A 24333-nucleotide genomic window follows, 5' to 3' on the forward strand; every position below is an offset into this window, starting at 1 on the left:
CAATGTCCCTAATTCTACACGCGGGCCACCCACCTGGCATGACTGTGCCCAGCCCCGCTGCAGCCTGTGCTGCGCATCCTCACCCGCTCACTGGTCCTCGCTGGGGTCTTCCAGGCCTCACGCTCCTCCACGCCCAGGGCCTTCCCCGCCTTGGAACGTGCTTCTCTCCCGCCCCCCGTCACGGGCCACTTCCACCTCCTGCTGCCCCACTGCCCAGGCTTCCCCTGCCACATGCCCCCAGGCCCCTGGTGGGCCCCACCCAGCCCGGAACAACTGTCCTGGTGGGTTATGTCCTGCTGTCTGCCTCTGCCCCGCAGACAGGAGGGTCGAGCAGGCAGGGCTCCGTCTGTCAAAATCCTAGAACTGTGCTTGGCCTGTGCCTGGTGCAGAGGAGGCCATCGTAAGGGCTGCTGAGTGGAGGATTAAATCGTCGGTTGATACCATGTGACCTTTCCCTTCGAGGTGGCCCCGGGGTCTGGGAAGGGAGGCAGTAGCCCGCCGCCGTTGACCCCTCAGTGGGCCAGCTCCGATCGCACGCGGCACCGCCATAGAGGGTCACTTCATGCTCGCATCTGGGTCTGCCCTAGCAAGCAGCTCAGCGCTAAGCCCTGATCCTGCAACAGACTCCGTCCTCGCTCATCTTTGAACATGTGCCCATGTGCGCTCTTCCTCAGAATCACCCTCTAGGGCAGCCGTGGGCAAACTACGGCCCGCGGGCCGGATCCGGCTGTTCTATCCGGTTCTCTTGCTCTCCCCTCCGCTCCTTTACTTTGAATTTATATTAGTTCACACAAACACTCCATCCATGCTTTTGTTCCGGCCCTCCGGTCCAGTTTAAGAACCCATTGTGGCCCTCGAGTCAAAAAGTTTGCCCACCCCTGCTCTAGGGTGTCCCCTTAGGAGGCTCGGCCAGCTCAGTCACCCGAGGGTGTACAGGGAATGGCAGCAGAGCTGGCCTGTGCTTTGCTTTCAGCCGCCTGTCCCCTCTGATGCACCCGAGGCAGGGCCTCTGTCATTGTCTTCCGGTTGTCACGGCCGCGGGCCTCTGTGTGGTCCACAGGACAGGCGGGGCACGCAGAGGCCCAGCCTAACCCAGCCTGGGAGGACACGCACACAGAGGAGCCCTCGATCGCTAGCCACATCCCTTTGGTCCTCATTGGCCGCCTCCCGCTAGCACTGTGCCAGGCCTAGGTTCACCTCTCGGTGCCCATCACCAACCTCTGTCCTGTCCCTGACAGTTTAGGCGGCCCCGTCACAGGTGGCCTCCACTTCTCAGCAGAGGAATCACACCAGAGAGGTCACGGATGATGCTGATGCCACGGCGTCCGGCGGGCAGAGCCAGATCCCGGCCTCCGTCTCCTGACCACAGACCTGGGGTGGGGCCAACACCCCATCTACCTCTGCCAGCGGTCAGCGCCAGGGCTCCCACGCCCACGAGTGGGGTGCTCCTTGTAATATGACCATGGCGGTGTAAAGCGACGAGGTCAGAGTTGGCTGCTGGGAGCGCCTGCACTTCACCAGCGATGCTCTGGGAGGGACGGGTGACGGAGAAGACAGCATTGAAGCACAGGAGAGAGGGGCTCCGGGCGCTGAGGCCCACAGATGGGCTCTCTGAAACTGACAGTGGAACTGGGCAGACTGCCCTCGGATGCATTCTGCTGAGCACCCCATGCCTTCCACAAGCCTTCTTCCCAAAGGCGTCCCTGGGACCCTCACTGGGCTGGCTTCCTCTCGCCTCTCTGGTCTGGGGGGACACTCCTGGGCCCTTCTCCCTCCCCCTTCTTCCAAGGCAATCCATCTTCCGTGGTCAGAACTGCCAGGGGCCCTGAGAGCTGGGTGGGCGAGCAAAGGCCGGCTGAGGCCCCTCCCCTCGCTGCACAGACCTCGCGGGCGTAAACCTTTAGGAGGTGCACACCTTTCCCACATTCTAGTAGGTTGTCTCCACGAGTCAGGGAAGCGGGTGCCGCTAGCTCCACTTTGTAAAACAGGCCCTGATAGGTCAGTCGGTTGCCCAAGGTCGCGGAGCTCAGAAAAGGCCAAGCTGGGTTTGGACTGGGGCCGGCGGAGGGCAGGGGCCACCGGCCGCTCTCAGGCTCGGGCTCCAGATGTGCTAGGGGCAGTGCCACTGGGTGGGCGCCTCGGGGCAGCCGGGTCCCGGGGATGCCAGCGCCCGCAGCGCGTACGGGGTGGCGGCGCGCGCCCAGCTGAGGCCCCGCCCCTTCCAACCGCCATTGGGCCGCGGAGGCGTCCATCAGCCGCTCGTACCCAATGAGCAGCGATCCAACGCTGCTGGCGGGGCGGCGGCGCCCGGCGCGTGGTCACCGGCGGGCGCGCGGCACCCCCGCCCGCGGTTGCCTGGCAACGCGCTGCGCTCGCGGCTCCGCCCCCTGCCGGCGGCGGCAGCGCGGGGCGGGCGGACCCGCGGGCGGCGGGCGGCGCGGGAGAGCGGGCGGGCGGAGGGAGCCAGGGCGGCCGGAGTGTGTGCGCCGCCCGCGGTCCGATCACGTCCCCGCGCGGGTGCTGCCACCCGCGTCGTGCGGATCCAGGGCGCCACGGCCCGCGCTCACCACCCCGCCCGCCCGCGCCGGCCGGAGCAGCTCGGCGGATGCTTGGTGCTGCGGCCCAGAGGTGAGTGAGTGGACCCGTGGCCCGGGAGTGCTGCTAAGCCTCGGGGGACCGGGGGCGCGGCCGGGGCATCCACCCCACCCCCACCCGGGGCCCCGCCCGGGCCTTTGTGCCGGGGATCCGCCCGGGCTGGGGGTGCCCGGTATGGCGACTGGGATGCCCGACTGGGGTGGGGGGCGACGAGGGCGGGGATGCCAGGGCGGTGGCCGCGGGCCCAGCAGGTGCTGGAGACGGGGTACCCCCGGGCGGGGGAGCCGACGGGAGGGGGCGGCTGCGGGCCGGGGTGGTGGACAGCGGCCGCTGGGGATGCCGCGCCGCCCACCCCCCCCCCACCCCCCCGCCAGCAGTTGCTGGTGCGGAGCAGGGGCCGGGCGACCTGCGGGCGCGGCGCTGAGGCTGGGTCTCCCTTTCGGGAGAGCGGGGAGGCGGCGACCGGGGCGGCGGGTGCGCCAACGCGTGGCCTTGGCGGAGACGGAGGAGAGGGCCCCGGAGGCCTGCGCCCGAGCACGGATGGCTCTCGGTTTTCGGTGATGGCTCTTGCAGCGAGCAGGTTGCTCCGAGGCGTTCAGAGCAAGATGAGTATCGACCCGCTACGATTTTGCTACGTTCCTGGCTCAATATTTTTTTCCCTTAAAAGGCGGTGGGGGTGTTTCGGGGGAGGGGTGCGAGGGCCTCCGGGCTGGGACTCGGGATCCTGCGGGAGATCCGAGGGGGCTCTGCCTTCAGGGCGGCGCTGCGCCTCTGGGTGACGGCAGGAGCCCGCCTAGGCCTGGAACTGGGGTTCTCTGTGACCAGGATGGAAAGGCAGCCGCAACCCCGGGTTCCCGGGAGCCGCGTCTGAGGATGCAGGGACCCGTCTGGTGCCTGGGAGGCGAAGTTGGCCGGCCTTCAGGAGACAGCCCAGCCCCTGACCGGCTTTTTTTCCTGCCCAAGTGATTTCCCTGCCCTGGGGACCAAGTCCCGCTGCCTTGGCTCTGTCTGGAGGTGGTTCCTTGGCCAAATTCGATTAAGCAAATATTTACTGAGCGTTTGCACGCCCCCCTCCCCCAGGTCCTGGCGCTGGGGTGGGAGTGGACCGGCCTGCCCTCCAGGGACTGACTCACCACCCCACAGGGGAGCAGTGTCTTTGCTCAGATAACCCAACCCTGAGTGTGGGTTTGGGGGGTCTCAGGAGGGGACCTCAAAGAGGTGACCCAGGCGAGGGTCAGACAGGCCCTTGGGCAAAGTGGCATTTGAACTGGAGCTTGAAGGGCACGGGCACAGCTGGGGTGGGCATTGCGGGCAGAGGGGAGAAAACGGACCAGGGCACAGGAGCTGGGGCAGTCCGGCCTGAGGGGCGCAGAGGGGAGTGCTTGGCGAGCCCTAGGTGTGGCGGGAGAGGTGGGTGAGGGCCGCGCAGGGGCCGAGGGAGCTGGGGGAAGGGCGACCCCATTGCTTGTCCGCTGTAAAAGGGGGCGGCTGGCTGTGTACTCCAGGAGCTGGCATGGGCCCAGGGCAGAGCTTGAAAGGCCTCAGAGAGCCCCTTGCAGCCTGGCTACCTTTCCAGGCACCTCGGCCCTTGGGCAAGGCCCGGGACCCGGGTAGCCACCCACCTGGCCCCCTCCTAGCCAGGATGGAGGGTGGTGTTTAGCTGTTGTCCCTCCGGGCGTGGACCTCAGGGAGCAGTAGCCGTGCAGGGCTGGGAGCCTCCGTGCCGGGGCTGTGGCGCGGGAGGGCCTGGCCATGCTCGCCCGCCGTGCTCAGATGAGTGGTGTGCCTCCAGCCACGAGACACGGCGTCTGGTTCAAAACTCTCCTGCGTGCCTCTCACACAGACCTGGTCTGCTGAGGAGGAGGAGAATAAGTCATGCCTCCCCTTCGCCCCCCAAAGGCCCGGTCACCTCTGCCCTCGGCCTGCGTGCTCTCTGGCTGCCAGTCCCCCCCCCCCCCCGCCCCACAACACACCCCCAATTTCAGTTTTGGGGTGAGGCCCAGGGGGTTGCAGTGAGAACACGCAGCCCACCTGCCCGTTGGGGGACTTCCCTCTGTGCCTGTGGCCGGCTCTGTTCGGGGGCCTGCCAGGGACTCTAAATTTGGGACACGGGGAATAAATTCCTCCCTCTGTCCCAGCTGCTCAGCGCTTCCGTTTCCGGGGTCCCAGGGAGGAAACCGCCTCGGTCTGGGTCTCAGGAGCTTGCAGGGCGATGCCAGGCACTCTGGGTACCCGGGTGGGATTGGGGAGGCTGCCCAGGGTCCCTGCTGAGAGGCCAGTGGGTGGGGCGCCCCATCGCAGGGAAGGCGGCCCAGGCTCGGGGTGTGGCCTCGGTGTCATCCTGCGATGACAGCTTGCGGGCCTGACCCCTGGGTGTGAGGGCGGGGCAGCCCCGTGCTGCCCCACACCAGCCCTCGGATCTGAAACCCGGCGCGCTGGGGCCTTCTCGCTGCAGCTGACCAGGCGGGGCTCGCAGGAACTCTGAAGGAGGCAGATTAGCCGCTGCTCTCCCGCGGCCCCAGGAAGGAAACCAGGGGCAGCCCAGGCCCCAGGGGCAGGCCTTGGAGCACCCGGGTTGGCAGGAAGGAGGGCGAAGGAAATGGACAGGCATCGGGCGGCCGCTGTATCGGCCCGGGCAGCAGCCTCAGGGCGGCCTGACACAGCTCGAGCAGACGGGGCAGGGCCGCGGGGCAGGGCCGTGGGACAGGCGGGGCAGGGCCCAGGCCCCCGAGGGTGGGGCGGGAGAGGGCCGAGGACCTGGCCACGCTGCCCCCTGGCCCATCCCGTCCTCTCTGAGCCCCCTTGTCCTCACCCATAAGCAGAGCCAAAGTCCCTGCACAGGCCCCCCCACTTCTCCAGCGCAGGTCCCCCCCCCGCCTCGCATTTGGCCCACGAACTCACAGGGACTAACTCACAGACCGTCTGACGGGCCGGGAGCCTGGGAGCAGACGTCAGCCCGCACGCTGCTCATTCAGTCCTTCCTCCGGCTGATATTGCCCACACCTGCCGAGGGCCTGGCCCCGTGCCAGGCACAGGGACACGGCGGAGCAGAACCGACGCCGCGTCCACTCTGGCACCCACATCAGACAGGAGGCCGGCCCAGCACGTGGGTGACTGAATGCGGGAAGGATAGGCGCCCTGAGAGGGGGAGAACCTGCGGTGTCGGCACAGTGCAAAGTGGCGAGGCCATGGGCGAGGCGGGTGATTGACAGAGAAGAGCCCCAGGAGAGGGGATGGCAGGTGCAAACGCACGGGGGGGGGGGGCGTGGGGGGGGCGTGGGGGAGGTGGGGAACGGAGGGTCGGGAGCTTCGGAGAGGTCGGCCAGTGAGCCTGCAAGCTGGCAGCTTTGGAGCTGGAGACACTTGAGCTAATTTCACTTTCAAAAGACCCGCCTGGCTGAGGGCGCAGGGGCCAGTCCGGAGGGGTGAGGGGGTGCTGACCCAGTGGGGCGGGAGCGAGGGGCAGCCGGGTGGGGGCATTCGGTGGGCCTGCTGCTGGAGAGGAGGCGAGAAGAGCTCAGAGGTCGGAGCTGGCTTTGGTGCTGGGAGGGGCAGGGCCCTGGGGGTCGGTCAGACCCTGCAGGACATGGGTGCACGGGGCGGTCAGAGGGGAGAGGGTCTGGGGACAGGAACCTGGAGTCTGGCACCAGGTGTGTGGGAAGCCGGGGACCGGCCGAGGTAACGGGGACGGAGGGTAGGTGGGACCAGGAGGGCGGGGCCCCGTCGGGGCCTCCACTGCTCCACGTGGGAGCTGGGAAGGTTCTCCAGACAAGAAACTGGGGAGGACTGACGAGCAAGTGAGACGGAGCTCAGTGGAGAGGCCACGCCAGGGTATGTCTCCCCCGGAGGGCAGGGCCCCGCACAGGCACTGCGAGGACGTGGGGTACATGGCGACTGGTAACGTAGGCAGGACAGACTGCGTAAAGTGCCGGGCCCTCGTTAAAAATGATGAAGCAGCCCGGCCGGTGTGGCTCAGGGGCTGGGCATCGACCTGTGAACCAGGAGGTCAGGGTTCGATTCCCGGTCAGGGCACGTGCTCTGGTTGAGGGCTCGATCCCCAGTGGGGGGCGTGCAGGAGGCAGCCAGCCGATCCATGATTCTCTCTCATCATGGATGTGTCTCTCTCTCTCTCCCTCTCCCTTCCTCTCTGAAATGAATGAAAATACGTATGTTTTTTAAGTGATGAAGCATCTCAGGGCAGTGACAACAGAGCAGTGCACCAGGCGTGGGGCCCTGTGCCTGCCGGTGCCCGGGAAGCCTGGCGGGTGTGGCTGCGAGGACAGTGCCATGGCCCGTCACCCTCTCCCCCTCCCTCTGCCTCCCGCGGGCTGGTGGCCGGTGTTTGGCACTTGGGGCCACTGGGGTTGGTCAGAGCCCCCCTCCGAGCCCCACCCCAGCCTCCCGAATGTGGTTTCTCCCCACTCTGTCCCTTCACCCCCCGCGGCCTCTGGCAGGAGCCACAGCTCAAGAGCCACAGGCCTTCGCGTCCTGTGGTCAGGACCTGGGCAGGCGCAGCGGGCAGCCTCACCCAGCAATGGCTTCCTCGAGTTCATCTCTTTCAGAGGAGCCTGCGACATCACAGGGTCTGAGTGTCTGCTTCTAAATTAAGGTGTGACTCTCTTTTCGAGGCATCCCTGGAGGACCCGCCGATAGGGCTGCGAAGTGAGGCTGTTAGAAACCATGTTAGACCCCGGGGAGGGTCTTTTTTTTAATTTAATTTTTTAAAGTTGATTTCAGAGAGGAAGGGAGAGGGGAAAAGAGACAGACACATCAGTGGTGAGAGGGAGTCATTGATCGGCTGCCTCCTGCACATCCCCCACTGGGGATCGAACCCACAACCCGGGCATGTGCTCTGACCGGGAATTGAACTGTGACCTCCTGGTTCATAGGTCGACGCTCAGCCACTGAGCCACGCTGGCCGGGCCGGGGAGGGTCTTTACAAACCACGTCAGGCCCCACGCTCCTTCCAGGAGCCTCTAAGCCAGGGGTGGGCAAACTTTTTGACTCGAGGGCCACAATGGGTTCTTAAACTGGACCGGAGGGCCGGAACAAAAGCATGGATGGAGTGTTTGTGTGAACTAATATAAATTCAAAGTAAAGGAGCGGAGGGGAGAGCAAGAGAACCCTCCACTCTTTCGGCTCCGTGGGCCGGATAGAACAGCCGAACAGGCCGGATCCGGCCCGCGGGCCGTAGTTTGCCCACAGCTGCCAGAAACCCGCCTGGTGTCGCCCCGAGGGCCTGTCCTGGCAGCGTCCATGGTGGTCAGAGCAGACCCTCCAGGAAGGGACCCTGCCCACTGAGCACCCCCCAGCCCCGGCGGGGTCGGGGCTGACCTCCCCCAGAGGCCTGCCCCTGAGTCTTAGAGGTCACGGCCGAGTCGAGTGGAGGAGAGAGGACTCCAGTGCACAGTCCCCCGGGGCCAAGTGCATGCCCAGGCGTTCTCGGGGAACGCAGTGGACTGCTCTGGGTTACGGGGGGCAGGTGCCTTTCGGTGGGGCCGGTGGACACAGAAGCTCACTTTACCCTCCACAGCCAGCTCTGCCAGGAGGGGCTGTTTCACCTCCGTCCTCTCCCAGTTGAGGAGCCTGAGACCTGGGGAGACGGGCTTTCCCGAGTGGGTGACCGGCGGGGCCCGGGCCAAGTGTCCAGGGCCTGAGGGCTTGCTTTCCAGCAGCCCGTGGCCCACCTTCCCTCAGGTGGCCTGCCCGACGGGTTCTCACCTGGAACCACAGGCCCAGGTCCCCGGCATCCGGGATCGGATGCCTCGGGCTGACGCCTGGCCCCTCGGTGACATGGAATCCTTGGTGCGGCCTTGGCCAGACCCGGGGGATCCATCGTCGGGACACATAGAGGCACGTCCATGGGAAAGCATCCTGAGAGGGAGAGACAAGATCCTGGTGGCCGGAAAGGCACCCGGTGCCCACGGCGAGCCTGTGATGGGGGGTGGCCTTTCCCGGTGGCTCCTGCGCCCACGACCAGCTCAGCCGGGCAGCTCAGGGGGCGACAGGGCGCTGGATGGAAAGTCGGGAGCCTGGGTTCTAGTCCCGGCCCTGCCCGTGACGCTGACGCTGGCGAATCCGTCCTCTCCACTCTCTGGACCTCAGCGTCCTCCTCTTTCAGTTGGCCCTGGTCAAGGTGCAGACAGTTTTCGTTTCTTGTACCGGCTCCCGCGTGGCTGCCCAGCGCAGTGTGAAGGGCCGGAGGCTGCGGACGCTCAGAAGGAAAGCAGTGGTGGCCGATGAGCCATGTCTGCAGTAGGGACTGGCCGCCCCGCCACGCCCTCAGCCTTGCCCAGCTGCTTCAGCTCATCCTTCACCTCCCTTTACGTGGCCCTTCTTTCTGGACGCGCACCCCGACCCCAGGTTAGGGGAGGACCCGACTTCCTCTTCCGGGCTCCCCAGCGGCATCATGAGTCCAACTGGCAACCCGGGTCACTGTTACTGTCTCTCCCCAGGGCAGCCGCTCTGTACCCCGCGCCCTGGGTGAGTGCCCAGCTCTGCCCCGCACAGACACGCCTGCCGGGGTCAGTCGGAGACCAGATGACCACAGAAACCTGCTACCCTGTGTGGCTTAGGCTCGGCGTCGTAGGAGGGGGAGAGCACAGGAGGAGGGAGAGTGACCAAGAAGGCATGGGCAGGGTGGGGTGGCGGGGAGGTGGCCAGGCTGGGGACGGAGCCGTCTCCCCATGAGGAACTGCTCTGAGGCCATCCGCCTCCGTGCTGACTAAGGACCTGGCCGTGTGCCTTCCCCACCCCTGTCTACCTCTTGGTGGCCCAACCACTGACCCCAGCCGCCCCAGTTGTGTGTGACCTCTGGCCTGCCCAGCCCATCCCCTCTGGCTTCCTGTGGCCCCATGAGGTGACCACCAGGACCCCAGCCGGCCTGCCGCCCGTCCCTGTCGGTGCATGTGGGCTCGGTAGCCCTGTCCCTGGGCCGGGCTGGGCCGCAGCATGGCCGCCCCTCCCCCACCCTGCTCACAGCCTCCCGTTACTTCCGATGTGCTGTGCAAACATATTTCTCGATAAAATGCTGGGAAGAAAAATAGAGTGTTGCCTCCATTATCCAATTTCTGATTAATCAAACTCTCTTTGTCCTCAGCCAAAATCTATTCATTTCCCTTCAACACTGAGCCAGTGCCAAGCATCTATTGCCTCTGTGAGAGCACCAGGCACGCAGGCCCATCCCCGCCCCGCCCTGCCCTGTGGCGGGGAGGAGGGGCCCCCTGGTACCCCAACACCACCGCCTCTTCCAGGAACCCTGACCGCACGCTCCATCTCTGCTGCGGGTCCTGGGGCCAGGCCCGGTCTTGGTCACTCCGTGGCCTCAGTCTCCGGGCCGTGAGCCTTCTCTCGCAGGCTATTCCGGGGCTCTCCCCGGGCAGGACGAGGGGCGGGGGACCGTGCAGGCGTAAAGGTGCAGCCACCGTGGCGGCCGGGACTGGAGCTGACGGGGAGTCGGGGTGGCCAGTGTCACTGGCAGATGAGGCTGGAGCCGGGCGGGAAGGGTGCGGGCGGGGCTCCTGAACAGGCCTGGGGGGGGGCGGGCACGCCTTCAGTGGCAGCCACGGCAGCCCAGCCCTGACGGGCTCACCAGATGAAGGACGCCCGGCTGGGGGCTGTGGCCGGGCAATATCCAAGTTTGCTCAGGCCCGGCGACAGGCGGCCACACATCTGGCGTGCCCATCTGGCTACATCAGAGTCCCCACCCAGTCCAGGGGCCTGATGGATAGCCACTAGCACGTTCGCTATGGAAACCAGGGAGCCAGGCCCCCCACCCCCACCCCCACCCCCGGGGCAGGGGTCCTCCATTGGCTCTTCGCGGAGGCCACACCTCCCCGTGCCGGGTGCCTCCCTCCCCTCGGACGGAACCTTCTGTTTGATTTATTTATTTATTTATTTATTTCCTCCTGGCCCCGTTTCCTCCTGAGTCAGTGTTCCCAGGCGATGCTATCAGCTCGTCTGCTCAGCCTTGGCGGCTGTGGGCACGCGGTGGAGGGCACCCAGCGCCTCGGGGCTGTCCGGGCCACAGGGCAGGGCCCCCCCCCCCGGGCCGAGGGAGAGCGTCTGCTGGGGCCTGTGTGCGGCGGGGACGCTGCGCACATAGCCTGGTCCTTCTCCCGTCCCCTCGGACGCTGGCTCTAAGTGAGGCAGGGAGAGGAGGTGGGCTGCTGTCGGGGTCCGCTCCAGGGTTGGTACCAGTCAGGCGGGCAGGTTGGGGCTGGATAAGCCGACCCAGTGGCCAGGGCCCCCGTGGCCGTGAGCGGCCGCAAAGAACCCACCCCCGGTCACGTGTCCCCAGGCCCCTGTCCCTGGCGCGGGCAGCAGCGTCTCACAGATGCACAGCTCCCGTTTTCCCAGTGTTTGCAGAAACGGGGTGGCCAGGGTAATGCAGAGCCACCTGTAAGCCTCACAGAGCCCGGCCAGCATGGCTCCGAGGCTGAGCGTCCACCTGTGGACCAGGAGGTCACGGTTGGGTTTCCGGTTTCAGGCTCGATCCCCAGTGTGGGGCGTGCAGGAGGCAGCCGATCCATGATCCTATCATTGATGTTTCTATCTATCTCTCTCTCTCTCCCTTCCTCTCTGAAATCAATAAAAATATATTAAAATAAATAAATAAATACATACATACATAAAAGCCTTACAGAAATCTTGGCGCTCCGAAACCCTCTACCCTGTCCCTGTCGCTCCCTGGGTGAGTGGGTGCCTGCCTTCTCCCGTAGCACACGGGCCGTGACACCGCAGGCCGACTGTGCCAGGACAGCAGGCAGCCCGGGCCGGGCCCTGGGGCCCCACCCCTTTGGTCAGTGGCGTTTGCCCCACACCTGTGTGTGTCCGTGGCACGTGTCCCTGTGATTGTCCTGGCACATCCTGTAAACGATGCCGTGTGCGTGCAGGAAGGGCGCCCATGGACATTCAGCGGCTGCTCTGAAAGCCTCAGTGGGAGCCGCGGGGGGTTGGTGTGGGCAAGGCAGCCGTGGGAGTGGGCGCAGGGAGTCGTGACAGCTACGAGTCGGGTCCCGGTCACTCTGCCACCTCACCTCCGTGCGTGCCCCCCGCCCCAAGGACCCCGTCTTATTTTCGGCAGGATAGGGAGGGGGCAGGGCACGAGCTAACTGGGAAGGGAAGGGCAGGGAGGGGTGGGCAGGAGGAGGGCTCAGGAGGACCCCTGTCCCCTAGTGAGACGGAGAAGGTGGGGGGAGGAACCGTAAGCGGGGGGCAGGTGGCGAAAGCACACTATGCCACGCGGAGTTCGGGGGCCTCGGGGCGCTGGCCTGCACCTTGGGGAGGAGGTAAACGGACTGGGGCGCCGTGGGAGGGCAGGCACAGGGAGGAGTCCGAGTCCCGGGGGTATCCAGGGCTTGGGAGTGGCCCGTGCGTCAGCGGAGGCCGCCACAGAGGGTCCTCAGCCACGGGCCCCTGGTGGCCCCAGGGGGCGAGGTCACGTGAGGTCATGCACTCAGCAGGGAGTGCTGGGAGCCTCAGAGCGGCCCCCGCTGTCTCGGTGCCCATCCATCTGCCCTCGCATCTTTCACAGGGACTGGCTCAGAGGAAGCAGAGCCGGCACCCGGGGAGCAGAATGGAGGGGGAGGGGGCCTCACTTCTCCGGAACGTCCCATCCCGTCCCCGGCCTTCTAGTCACCCTGCCTCCCTGCTCCCTCATCTCCAGGCGCCGCTCTGATCAGAAATGGCCTCGCGGACGCTGGATGCCCAGCCTCGGTCCCGTCCACCCCTGCCCCCCGAGCCCCAGCAGAGGGTGTGCACCGGCTCAGTTCCCGGAGGGCAGGGGCATGAGCAGACGCCGGTGGGGTGGATTGACTGCCCGATGGGGCTGAGGGGGAGGCCTGGGCCTGGGTGCTCGCTGCACCCCACTGGGTGGCTGAGTGCTGGGAGAGCAGCGAGGGTGCCCCCCTGGGGACAGACCAGTGGAACTGAGCAGCGGGCACAGTAGGTCGGGTGGGGCCCTTTCCTGAGAGGAGGGTGGCCTCTGGCCTGAGTGAGGGCAGGGGTGTGGCACTGCCACCACGGCCCGGGAGCCCTCGGCCCCGCCTCGCTGCCTCTGCCCCGGGGTCCCCCACACATGGCCTGGACCCAGGTTCCCTATGCACCCCTTGGCACCTCCGAGGGCTGGCAGAGGCCCCGCTGTGAGCAGCACCCAGCTCCCCCGGAGGGAGGTCATCCTTGCCCCCCTCTCGGGCCTCTCCTGGGAGAAGGACGTCCAGTTTGGTGCCTGTAGCGCTCGCATCCTCGCAGGTGTGATCCCAGGTGTCTAACCAACAGCCAGCGGCCCGGGGGGGTGGGGGTCTGCAGGCGTGGGCTGTCGGTTGGGGGGGCACCCCCTGCAGCCTGGTGCACAGGCAGGTGGTAGGCGACTCGGATGCCTGTGAGGAGCCTCCGTGGAGTTGTTCAAGAGCCACAGGCAGAGGAGTGCCAGCTGCTGGGAGCCCCGGCGGGTCACACATCTGCATGAGCCCACGTGGGGACACGCGCCGCCTCCTCCCAGTCCCCTCGCCAAGAGCAGCCCCGTTGCGAGCCAGACCCTGGGCGCCCTGAACCCTGACTCCACTGTCCAGCCCAGGGGTGGGCAAACTTTCTGACTCGAGGGCCACCATGGGTTCTTACACTGGACCGGAGGGCCGGAACAAAAGCATGGATGGAGTGTTTGTGTGAACTAATATAAATTCAAAGTAAAGGAGCGGAGGGGAGAGCAAGAGAACCGGATAGAACAGCCGGATCCGGCCCGCGGGCCGTAGTTTGCCCACGGCTGCCCATGAGCTCACCGCCCCCCGCGCTCACCACACCGCTGCCCCTCAGACAGCTTCGTGCAGGCCTCCTGCTCCAGAAACCGGTCCCACGTCCCGCGGGCCACACGCCTCGCTCCAGCCTGGCTGCCCAGCGCAGAGGAGCAGCCAGCGTTCACGGTGCCCCCCCGTCGGCTCCTCCGGCTCCGGCGCCCGCCTGCCCCCGCCCTCCCTGCCCGGCACAGTGCCACCCAGAGGCCCTGGCACCGGCAGGTCCTGCTCCCTGCCCTCCTGCTCAGGGCACCTCTCACCCGCACCTGTGGGAGGCTAGCCCACCTCTGCAGCTGCCGCCTCACCCCTGTCCCCTCGGAGCTCGGTCCCCCCGTCACAGTTCATCTGCCGCCTTCGGTCTGACTCCTGCCCCCCTCACCCTCGGAAACTCGGGCACGGGGCTTTGTCTGCTTCGGTCCGCTGGGACCTCCAACCTGCTCCGTGCCACGCCCAGACCCCTGGCCCAGTGAGTAGCAGGGACAACGGAAGGTGCCGCCCCCACCCACTGCCACTCCCCTGGCACCTGCCCTCACCTCCCCCCCGGAGTGCAGCCGAGCCGCAGAACTGCCAGGAGAGCCCCATGTGGGCCCCAGCATGTGGGTTCTGGGGGTCTGAAACAAGAGGGTGTCCCCAGCGAGGAAACCACCTCAGCTGTGGCTGTGGGTGCTGCCCCGAGCGGATGGCAGGCAGCTCGGCTGGACACAGACAGCGGCCACCACGGCCACCATCTCCCCTTTCCTCCCCAGCTGCCCGGTGGCTACGGGTGGGCGCTGGTCAGGACCCGATTCTCGGAGCCCAGCGCTCGCCACCAGGCCGTGGGGCACGTGCTTCTCCAAGCACAGCCAGGCCTCCAGGACAGGGCGGCTCTGAACCCTGGCCTGGAAGGGCAAGGGTCGCCCCCCCCCGGGATCGACACCCCGCGTGCAGTGTGGACACCGTGGGCCAGAACAGCCCTCCGCTGGGGCGAAGCCAGGGCCGGTCCCCTCCCGCCTCTTTCTCCCACACCACCTGGCCTTCGCCCTTTCTTTCTTTCTTTCTTTCTTTCTTTTTTTTTGCTAGGTCTCCAACAAAACATTTTTTGGCGATAAAACACACATAACGTAAAATGGACCACGTTAGCCGTGTTGCAGTGTGCAGTTGAGAAGGATTAAGTACATTCATAGTGTCGTGCACCCCTCACCACCCTGTCCCCGTTAAACAGCTCCCCGGCCCTCGGCCAGCCCCTCCCCTCCCACTTTCTGCTCCATGAACTCCATGCCTCTGGGGACCTCGTGTGCGTGGAACCGGACAGTGCCCGTCCTTTTGTGATGGGCTTGCTTCACGTAGCGTGCTGTCCTCGAGGTCCATCCATGCGTAGCCTGGGTCAGATCCCCCCCTTTTCCAAGGCTGAGCGTTATTTCCTCGGAAGGATGGACCCCCGTTTGCGTGTCCATTCACGGTCAGCGGACACCGGGTTGCTCCGCATCTCGGCTGCTGAGAACACTGCCGCGTACAGACGGGCGTAGAAAGATCTCTCCAGGACCCCGATCGCGGTCCCTTGGGGGGTCTGTACCCAGAAGTGGCATCGCTGGAGCATATGCTAGTTCGGTTTTTAATGTTTTGAGGAACCTCCACGCTGTTTTCCACAGCAGCCGCCCCGTGCTCCACTCCCACCGACAGTGCGCCGCGTCCCGGTTCCCGCACACCCTGCCGGCGCCGTTACTTCTGCAGTTTTTACAGTAGCCGTCGTATGGGTGCGGGGCGTCCGGTGGTGGTTTGATTGGCATTGCCCTGAGGATTACTGGCGCTGGGCGTCTTTTCATGCACTTGATGGCCGTTGGCTTGTCTTCCTTGGAGAAATGTCTACGTGACGTCTTTGCCCAGTTTTGACTGAGGTTGTTTCGTTGTGGAGTTTTCAGAGTTTTCTATATAGTCTAGAGCAGCCGTGGGCAAACTACGGCCCGCGGGCCGGATCCGGCTGTTCTATCCGGTTCTCTTGCTCTCCCCTCCGCTCCTTTCCTTTGAATTTATATTAGTTCACACCAACACTCCATCCATGCTTTTGTTCCGGCCCTCCGGTCCAGTTTAAGAACCCACTGTGGCCCTCGAGTCAAAAAGTTTGCCCACCCCTGGTCTAGAGAAACACTCACCCCTGAGCAAATGCGTGCTTGGCAAATGTTTCCCCCCAGCCCGCGGCTGCCTTTTCACCCCGTTGATATCAGGGTTGATGCACAGGATTTTCTAATTTTCACGAAGTCCAGCTCGTCGACTGCTCTCTGTCGCTGCCTGCGTGTTCGGTGTCATGGCCAGGAAGCCGGCGCCCATCCAATGCCAGCCAGCCTTCGCCTTTGGCTTTCTTTTCTTTTCTTTTTTTTTTTTTAATATATCTTTATTGATTTCAGAGAGGGAAAGAGAGATAGAAACATCAATGATGAGAGAGAATCATTGATTGGCTGCCTCCTGCACGTCCCCCAATGGGGATCAAGGCCGCAACCCAGGCATGTGCCCTTGACCGGAATCGAACCTGGGACCCTTCAGTCCACAGGCTGATGCTCTATCCACTGAGCCAAACCAGCCAGGGCGGCTTTCTAAAGTCTTTGACCCACTTCGTTAATTTCTGTTCACGGTGTTAGGTAAGGGCCTCACCATTTATTCTTTTTTATATTTTTATTGATTTCAGAGAAGAAGGAAGTGGGGGAGAGAGAGAGAAACGTCCATGATGAGAGAGAATCGGATTGGCTGCCTCCTGCTCGCCCCACACTGGGGATCGAGCCTGCAACCCAGGCCTGTGCCCTGCCCAGAATCGAACTGAGATCTCCTGGTTCCTGGGTCAACGCTCCACCACTGAGCCACGCTGGCGGGCAGCTCCTCCAGTTGAGAGAGGGTACATCCCCTCTCTCATGACACACCGCTGGGCCCTCTTCCCTGGAGCACCGGCTTCAGCAAACGGGGTGCAGTGCAGGGCCCAGGGTGTATGTTTCTGTGGTTCGGACACCGACTCGGTGGTGCTCCAGGGAGGGGCTTCGTCCCTGTTCCCAGGCAGGGTCCTGCTTCCCAGAGGGCTCCCCCCTCCCCCCCGCCCGCCCCCGCCATGGGAGGAGGCTCACTCTGTTCTCTGTATTGGCAGGTGAAGGACAGATGCCCGAGGCAGGGGGGCCGCAGGGAGCACCCGCGGCCGAGGCCCTGGCGGCAGGCCTTCCAGCCGCACTCGGCAGCATCGCCACAGCCACCGGGGACCAGACGGCCACAGCCTAGGCAGAGGCGAGCGGACAGAGGCCAGCGGACAGCTTCCCACCACCAGGAGGACAGGAAATGACTGCTGTGCTTCAGGCCAGGTGGCAGCCCGGGGCGGGGGAGCGTCGCTAGAGGGAGGGCCCGGCCCCTCCCACCGCCGGAGCGCCATGCCAGCTGCAGAAGAGGCGCTGGGGCAGGGGCTGCAGCGGGGCCCGGCCTCGCCCTGCCACCTGCACTGAGCGCCCGAGGCCAGCGGGCGCAGCGCCCGAGTGAGTCTCAGCATCCCGTCCCCTCGGGGCCGAGGGAGAGGCACCCGTCCGCGCTCCTGTGTCTGGGCCGCCGCCGCTGCCAGACCATGGGATGTCGGCAAAGCTCGGAGGAGAAAGAGGCGGCGCGGCGGTCCCGGCGAATCGACCGGCACCTGCGCTCGGAGAGCCAGCGGCAGCGGCGCGAGATCAAGCTGCTCCTGCTGGGCACCAGCAACTCGGGCAAGAGCACCATCGTGAAGCAGATGAAGATCATCCACAGCGGCGGCTTCAACCTGGAGGCCTGCAAGGAGTACAAGCCGCTCATCCTCTACAACGCCATCGACTCGCTCACCCGCATCATCCGCGCCCTGGCCGCCCTCAAGATCGACTTCCACAACCCGGACCGCGCCTACGACGCGGTGCAGCTGTTCGCGCTGACGGGCCCCGCCGAGAGCAAGGGCGAGATCACGCCCGAGCTGCTGGGCGTCATGCGGCGGCTGTGGGCCGACCCGGGCGCGCAGACCTGCTTCGGCCGCTCCAACGAGTACCACCTGGAGGACAACGCGGCCTACTACCTGAATGACCTGGAGCGCATCGCCGCGCCCGACTACATCCCCACCGTCGAGGACATCCTGCGCTCCCGGGACATGACCACGGGCATCGTGGAGAACAAGTTCACCTTCAAGGAGCTCACCTTCAAGATGGTGGACGTGGGCGGGCAGCGGTCGGAGCGCAAAAAGTGGATCCACTGCTTCGAGGGCGTCACGGCCATCATCTTCTGCGTGGAGCTTAGCGGCTACGACCTGAAGCTGTACGAGGACAACCAGACGGTGAGCCGCCGGCTGTTCCTCTCTTCCCGCCGCCGCCCGGGAAGCGGGGTCCTGGGCGTGTCCGGGGGGGTCCTGGGTGTGTCCGGGGGGGGTCCTGGGCGTGTCCGGGGGGTCCTGGGCGTGTCCGGGGGGCAGGGGGCGTCAAGGCTGCTGTCCGAGGGGTCCAGCTGGCTCCAGCGAGGCGTGTGGCTGGGGTAGAATGTGGAGCACGGGGTTCCCCGGGCTCCGCGGGACCCCAGGGTCACGCCTGCTGTCAGGACCGAGGCAGAAGGCCCCGTGCGCGAGGTCCCCAGCTCCCTGGCTCCCGGGAGTGGTGGTGGCAGAGGCCACACAGCCAGACGAGGGACGGATGTGGCCAAGGCCTCCCACCGCCCTCCCTGCAGCAGAGGTTCTGTGCCAGGCAGGAGCACTGAGCAGAGACTCGGAATTTGCGCTCCAGAGGCCTTTGACCCTGGGGGTGGGGGGCCATGGAGGCAAACGGTCCGCAAGGAGATGTGAGGGGCGGTGGGTGCCAGGGCTGGAGGAGGCCGTGCTGGCAGGACCTAGGGCAGGGGTCATGGGAGACGCCGTGCTGGTAAACGGGGGTCGGCCTTCCGGTCTGGGGACGGGGCAATGGCAAGGAAAGGTGCCCCTTCCCCGGTCTTGCTAAGGCGGTGGGAGCTGTTTGGGAGCGCAGCTGGGAAGTCCTGACGGGCCTGCAGCCCGAGGAGGTCTGTGCGGGCCCCTGAGCGCTTTTCTGGAGGAGGGCGTGCGGGTTCGCGAGGAGACCGGCCTCTGGAGAGGGGAAGCAGCTGCAGGCAGCCTTGGGGGCAGGGCAGGGCTCTCCTCGCGCCCTCGATGCCCCTGGGGTTCTCCCCAAGCTGTGCCAGGTGTAGCGCTGGTGGGAGTGGCCTGAGCCGAGGGCAGCACTGTGTCTCCAGGACAGGCCCACCTTGCGCCCAGCACCGTGTGGTCTCGAGTTCCAGGCGCCCTTACGCTTCTGCCTGCCCCGCCCTCAGCGCCGCGTGCCGTCCTGGGCCTGGGGCCACCCAGCGAGAGCAAGGTCAGGCCTTGCTGGGGCCTTGCTGTGGGTGGAGGGCTTGGGGCTGGCCAGGCTGTGAGGCTGTGAGGCTGTGAGGCGAACAGTGCCAGGCAGGTCTTCCAGCCTCATCGACTCCACGGCCGGCTCCTCAGCTTGTGCCCTTTCTGACGGGCCTGAGGTCGGTGACAGCCTGTGCTCCGAGCCTTCCAGGGCCCAGGCTCTCAGGCTGTGTGGTCTGTCATCTCCAGGGGCCGGTGTGGGGAGGTCCCGGGGCGCCGGGCTTGTCTCCCGTCTCCGTTGCAGGCTCTGCCCGCCGAGCCTGAGTCCACAGGTGTGCCCGGGCCTGGAGCTGGGCCGGGGTTCCGTGGAGGGATTTGCTTTCATCTCCGCCCTGTCAACCAGGAGGTGGCCCACGTGTCCTCACTCGTGGCCCAGGACCAGGCCTTCTGCCCGAGGCCCTCCTCCCCCCCCCCCCCCCAGCCCATCCTCGCCTCCCCTCTGCGCTCTCTCTCTGTTCTCTCTCTGCTTTGGCCTGTGTGCGCTTCATTCCCCCCGTGCTGTGCGCTCTGCTCTCTGCAGCCTTAAGCACCCGCCCGCCTGCCCCTGCCCTCCAGGTCTCATCCCAGGTGTCACCTCCTTGGAAGGCCTCTCCTGACCTCCGCCGGTGCCTGCGCGCCCCCACATTGCGGTCACTCCTACAGGGCGGCGCAGCTCCCGTGCGAGCGAGTGGCTGCCCTGCCAGGCTGAGCGGACAGCCAGGAGGACAGGCAGGAGGACAGGCAGGAGGACAGGCAGTCCCCGGGGCCTCGTGTCTCTGGCTTCTCCTGCCCTGTCCCTGCGGGAAGCCACAGTGGGAGCCCAGGGTGAGAACAGAGGCTGCTGGCCTGGACGTGGGGTTCTGTACGCAGTGTTGCCTCCTGGAGGCAGCTGGGCTCCAGGGCCATTCAGGGCACTTTCTAAAGGGAGGGGCTGGCAGCCAGGCCGCGCCCCGCCTCCGCTACCACCCTGGCCTCGCAGGCGCAGGCGGCAGGCCCGGGAGGTGGTTGTTCACCAGAAAAGGAAATTCTTGAGAAACTCAAGCAAGCGAGGCTGGAAATTCACTGGATTCCAAATGGTTCTGACCTTTCATGCTCCACCAGCAATATCTCGGGACGGAAAACAAGCAGCTCTGAGAGAGACAATGCCCTCCCGACTCCTCCCGCTGCGGCGGCCTCGAGGTGGGCTGGCCGCCCGGGAGCCGGCGAGGAGAGCCTGCCTCTCCCAGTGCTGCAGACAGCGCTGGTCCCCGCCGCCGCCGCCCGCCGCCGCTGCACCCCTGCCCCCTCCGCCCGCCGCCTCGGCCTGGGCAGGGCTGCCACCCCGCCGCCTCCTTCTCCCTTTGGAGGGCCCTGCACTGTTTGCCCTGGGCCCTGGCCAACAACAGGCCACGCTGATACCTGCAGAACCCAAAGGCGGCAGGGGGCCCCGAGACACCGAGCTCAGAGCTCTTCAACCCCCACTGGGCTCTGGGGCCCCGTTTCCCTGACAGGGCGAGCAGAGCCCCCTCCCCCAGCCCGGCAGAGGAGCCACAGCCCCCTACCCGCCCGCTGGCATTTGCGTCAGCATGTTGCCAAGGGTAACGGCGGGATCTCTGGGCTCTTGGGCATGGAGGGCTGCTGCGAGCGCAGGGCAACACCTGGGCAGGGGGAGGCGGATTCCAGAGCATTCTCGGGCCAGGGCATCGAGCCGTAGCCAGCCTTGACAGTGACCCAGCTCCCGTCCCAGCAGATCTCATGGGTCCTCATCCCCCATGCAGTCCCCACAGGCGCCCAGGGCCCCAGTCTGGGCCTCACTGTTCCTATGGGGCTTCCCTAGACAGCGTGGGAGGCCGGAGCACAGCCCAGCGATGCGTCACCTGACTGATCATGCGGGGCAGCAGCCGTGCCTGCTGTCCCTGTCACGGGTGGGGAGGCAGGTGGGGGCACCCAGGCCTGCAGCTGGTGGCGGCCGTGGGAAAGCCTGGCCGCCCTGCCCCAGCCTGCCCTCAGGGAGAGCCACTCCCAGGCGGCTCGGCCTTCCTGCTTGCCTGCCCCCTGGCCCCTTCCAGGAGGGAAGACAAATTTGCAGGCTCAGCCGTTGGCCCCACTCGTGCAGAGACCACCCAGCCACCGTGGCAGCCCGGGGCCCTGTGCCTGAGCTCTGCCACAGCCCCTCACCCACCCACCCTGGCAGCCCGGGGCCCTGTGCCTGAGCTCTGCCACAGCCCCTCACCCAGCCTGCCGGCGTCATGGGCTCTGCCCCCTCCTCAGTGCCCTGACGGGGGGAGCCCAGTACCCTGCTGGGACCCTCAGGGAAAAGCGGGGGTGTTTGCTGCCCAACCTCAGCCCCTGCAGATGTGCTAATGGACTGTGCGGCCACTTAATAGTGGAGGGACCCCTCAGACGAGACCCATTAAAAGGCCTGCCTGGAAGGGTCAGCGTGTTCCCAGGTGAAGACATAGCAGCTTGCTCACTGCCCCATTCCTAGCAAAGGGTCGCTGTTCCCAGCCCTGTGGCAGCCTGCTGTGCGCCCGCTGTATACCTGCTGTGCGCCCACTGTATACCTGCTGTGCGCCCACTGTATACCTGCTGTGCGCCCGCTGTATACCTGCTGTGCGCCCGCTGTATACCTGCTGTGCGCCCGCTGTATACCTGCTGTGCGCCCGCTGTATACCTGCTGTGCGCCCGCTGTATACCTGCTGTGCACCTGCTGTTCGCCTGCTGTATACCTGCTGTGCACCTGCTATTCGCCTGCTGTATACCTGCTGTATACCTGCTGTGCACCTGCTGTTCGCCTGCTATATACCTGCTGTGTGCCTGCTGTTCGCCTGCTGTATACCTGCTGTGTGCCTGCTGTTCGCCTGCTGTATACCTGCTGTGCACCTGCTGTTCGCCTGCTGTATAACTGCTGTGAGCCTGCTGTGGGGCCTGACACTAAGCTGCTAAGGGACTGTGGTAGGAGAGCACTCTCACCCAGGGCAGTCACAGTGTCATTTCTACCAACCCTCGTGCTGCCTGGTGACACCTGCCCCTCCTTCAGGACCCAGCAGGGAGTGGTCCCCAGGGGTATCCCCACCTTGACTGGGGCCACAGGTGGTCTGTGCCACAGCGAGGCTCCCCATGGGAGGCCTGGTGTCCCCACTGCTTACTCTGCAGGTAGCGGCTTGACATGTCAAGGAGGGTCCCTTGGGGGACAGGTGGGACATAGGACATACCCTCTAGGGCAGCCGTGGGCAAACTACGGCCCGCGGGCCGGATCCGGCTGTTCTATCCGGTTCTCTTGCTCTCCCCTCCGCTCCTTTACTTTGAATTTATATTAGTTCACACAAACACTCCATCCATGCTTTTGTTCCGGCCCTCCGGTCCAGTTTAAGAACCCATGGTGACCCTCGAGTCAAAAAGTTTGCCCACCCCTGCTCTAGGGGGTTAAATTCTGCAAGTGGCAGTTACTACACAGCCAGACTGTAGGCTAGGGGGTCACCTCTCCCAGCCCTGGCCAATGGCCCCTCCTTGCCAGGCCCCTAAGCCCCTCCCCCCACACACAGGTGACAGCCACCTGTCCTCCCGCCTTGTGCGGTGTGGGCACAGGCCTGGCACACGTGGTGCTCAGGAACCTGCGGGCTGGGGGCAGGCAGGCTTGGGAGGAGCCTGAGTTCAGGGCCCTGGCTGCTGGGTGTGCAGGTGCTGGCACGCTCAGCCCTTCTGGGGAAGCCCCGGGTGCCCGGGCCCAGTGGGAGCAGGCATGCGCAGTGCACCCTGGGAGGGGCCGCTGGGGCTGTCCTGCAAACAGTGCACCGCTGTGCTTGGTCACGGGCCCGAAAAGGGAGCTTGTGTTTGTGCTTTAAAAACGGCATGTCACCCGGCCCCGTGGCGCCGTGGGTGAGCATCGACCTAGGAACCAGGAGGTCACGGTTCCATTGCCAGTCAGGGCACAGGCCCGGGTTGTGGGCTCGATCCCTCGTGTGGGGCGTGCAGAAGGCAGGCGATCCATGACTCTCACCATTGATGTTTCTGTCTCCCTCTCTGAGGACACAGATCCAGGAACCCTGGCCTGGGGACCTGGGACAGTGCCAGAGGGAGGTGCCACTGACCTGCCGGGCCACCAGCCTTCCCCACCAGGCCTGGCTTCCCTGAGCACTCCTTCCGATCTCATGGTGTGCCGGGACCACATGCAACTTGTCTGAAACCTCACAAATGATGGTGACCCTGGGACAGAGCGATCTCCTGGACCAGAGCCAGGAGGTGGGCGCAGCCAGTGGAGGGGCCTGGCTCCCTCGGCGTGGACAGCCCCAGGCACAGATCGGAGAGGCTCCGCAGGGGCAGAGCCGTGAGAAAGTCAGGCCCTTGGCGGTGTGGGCAGGTGCAGGCGGCACAGGGCTCAGCTGGTCAAGTGCTCCCCAGCCGGGGACCCCTGGGAGCTCGGACCAGCTCTTTGTCTCTGTGGCCATGACGCGTCCCAAGCATTGGAGGGGACGGCCAGCTGCTGCGGGGACGGCCAGCTGCTAGGGGGTGACCAGCTGCTGGGGGGTGACCAGCTGCTAGGGGGACGGCCAGCTGTTAGGGGGACGGCCAGCTGTTAGGGGGACGGCCAGCTGCTAGGGGGTGACCAGCTGCTAGGGGGTGACCAGCTGCTAGGGGGAGACCAGCTGCTAGGGGGTGACCAGCTGCTAGGGGTGACCAGCTGCTAGGGGTGACCAGCTGCTGGGGGACGGCCAGCTCCCACAGCCGGGTCGCGGGGTGCTGCCCGCACTTAGGAACAGCCTCTGTGCGGTCTCTACAGGCCCTGGCCTCCTCCACGGTCCTTTGCTCTGTTGTCGGTCCTTGTCATGGCTCTCGAGAGGCGAAGGTCATCTGGCTGTCACCTCAGTGGGCCTGGGTCTGAGCCCGCGGCCCCCGTGACTCGGTCAATGGCCGGCAGTGATGGGTACCTGCTCCCCAGGCCCCGGGCTTCGCGTAGTCTGAGTGGGGCACCAGCTCCAGCCCGTGGTGGGCCTGGGCGAGGTGGAGGGAGGGGACCCAGGCCCCGCAGCACAGCCTGGCACCGATTTTGGGCCCGAGCACTTGGCAGCTGACATTTCAGCTTCTTGGATGGAGAATCCTTCCCTCTGCTCCGGCGAGACTCAGCCATCGGGGCCTCTGGCAACAGCACTTCCTCCGTCCTCTTCCCGTCACACCGGCGGCTCCGCGGCTCTGTTCCTGTCCGCCTGGTGCCCCCCTCGCCCCAGCAGGTCCTGCGTCAGCGAAGGAAAGGGGCGGGCAGGCCCTTCTGCTCCGTGTCCACCCTCGGCCCCGCTCCACACGCCTGGTGGGGCCTTTCCATTCGTCCCATCTCCTCATCGTGGACCAGCCCTGCCGTTGAGCACGTCAGCCGCCCTCCCTCCGTGATGGCCGGACGCAGCCCCTCGTGATGGCCGGACGCATCCCCTCGTGATGGCCGGACGCGCCCCCTCGTGATGGCCGGACGCACCCCCTCGTGATGGCCGGACGCACCCCCTCGTGATGGCCGGACGCGCCCCCTCGTGATGGCCGGACGCGCCCCCTCGTGATGGCCGGACGCGCCCCCTCGTGATGGCCGGACGCGCCCCCTCGTGATGGCCGGACGCGCCCCCTCGTGATGGC

At 65.8% G+C, this 24333-nt stretch overlaps 2 protein-coding genes across 2 annotated transcripts in view; one reads left to right on the plus strand and one right to left on the minus strand.

Moving 5' to 3' along the window:
- Positions 1–24333, minus strand: part of RSPH14 (radial spoke head 14 homolog) — a 53290-nt gene that overhangs the window by 6375 nt on the left and 22582 nt on the right. The gene's annotated exons all lie outside the window — the stretch shown is intronic.
- Positions 2404–24333, plus strand: part of GNAZ (G protein subunit alpha z) — a 35044-nt gene continuing 13114 nt past the window's right edge. The window contains exons 1-2 of the mRNA XM_080649851.1: positions 2404–2628; positions 16492–17676. Of these exons, the coding sequence (XP_080505977.1) occupies positions 16954–17676 (723 nt within the window). The 5' untranslated portion in view covers positions 2404–2628; positions 16492–16953. The remainder of the gene's footprint in view (positions 2629–16491; positions 17677–24333) is intronic.

Source organism: Plecotus auritus (assembly GCF_963455305.1).
Source record: "Plecotus auritus genome assembly, chromosome: 13".
Lineage (NCBI taxonomy): Eukaryota > Metazoa > Chordata > Mammalia > Chiroptera > Vespertilionidae > Plecotus > Plecotus auritus.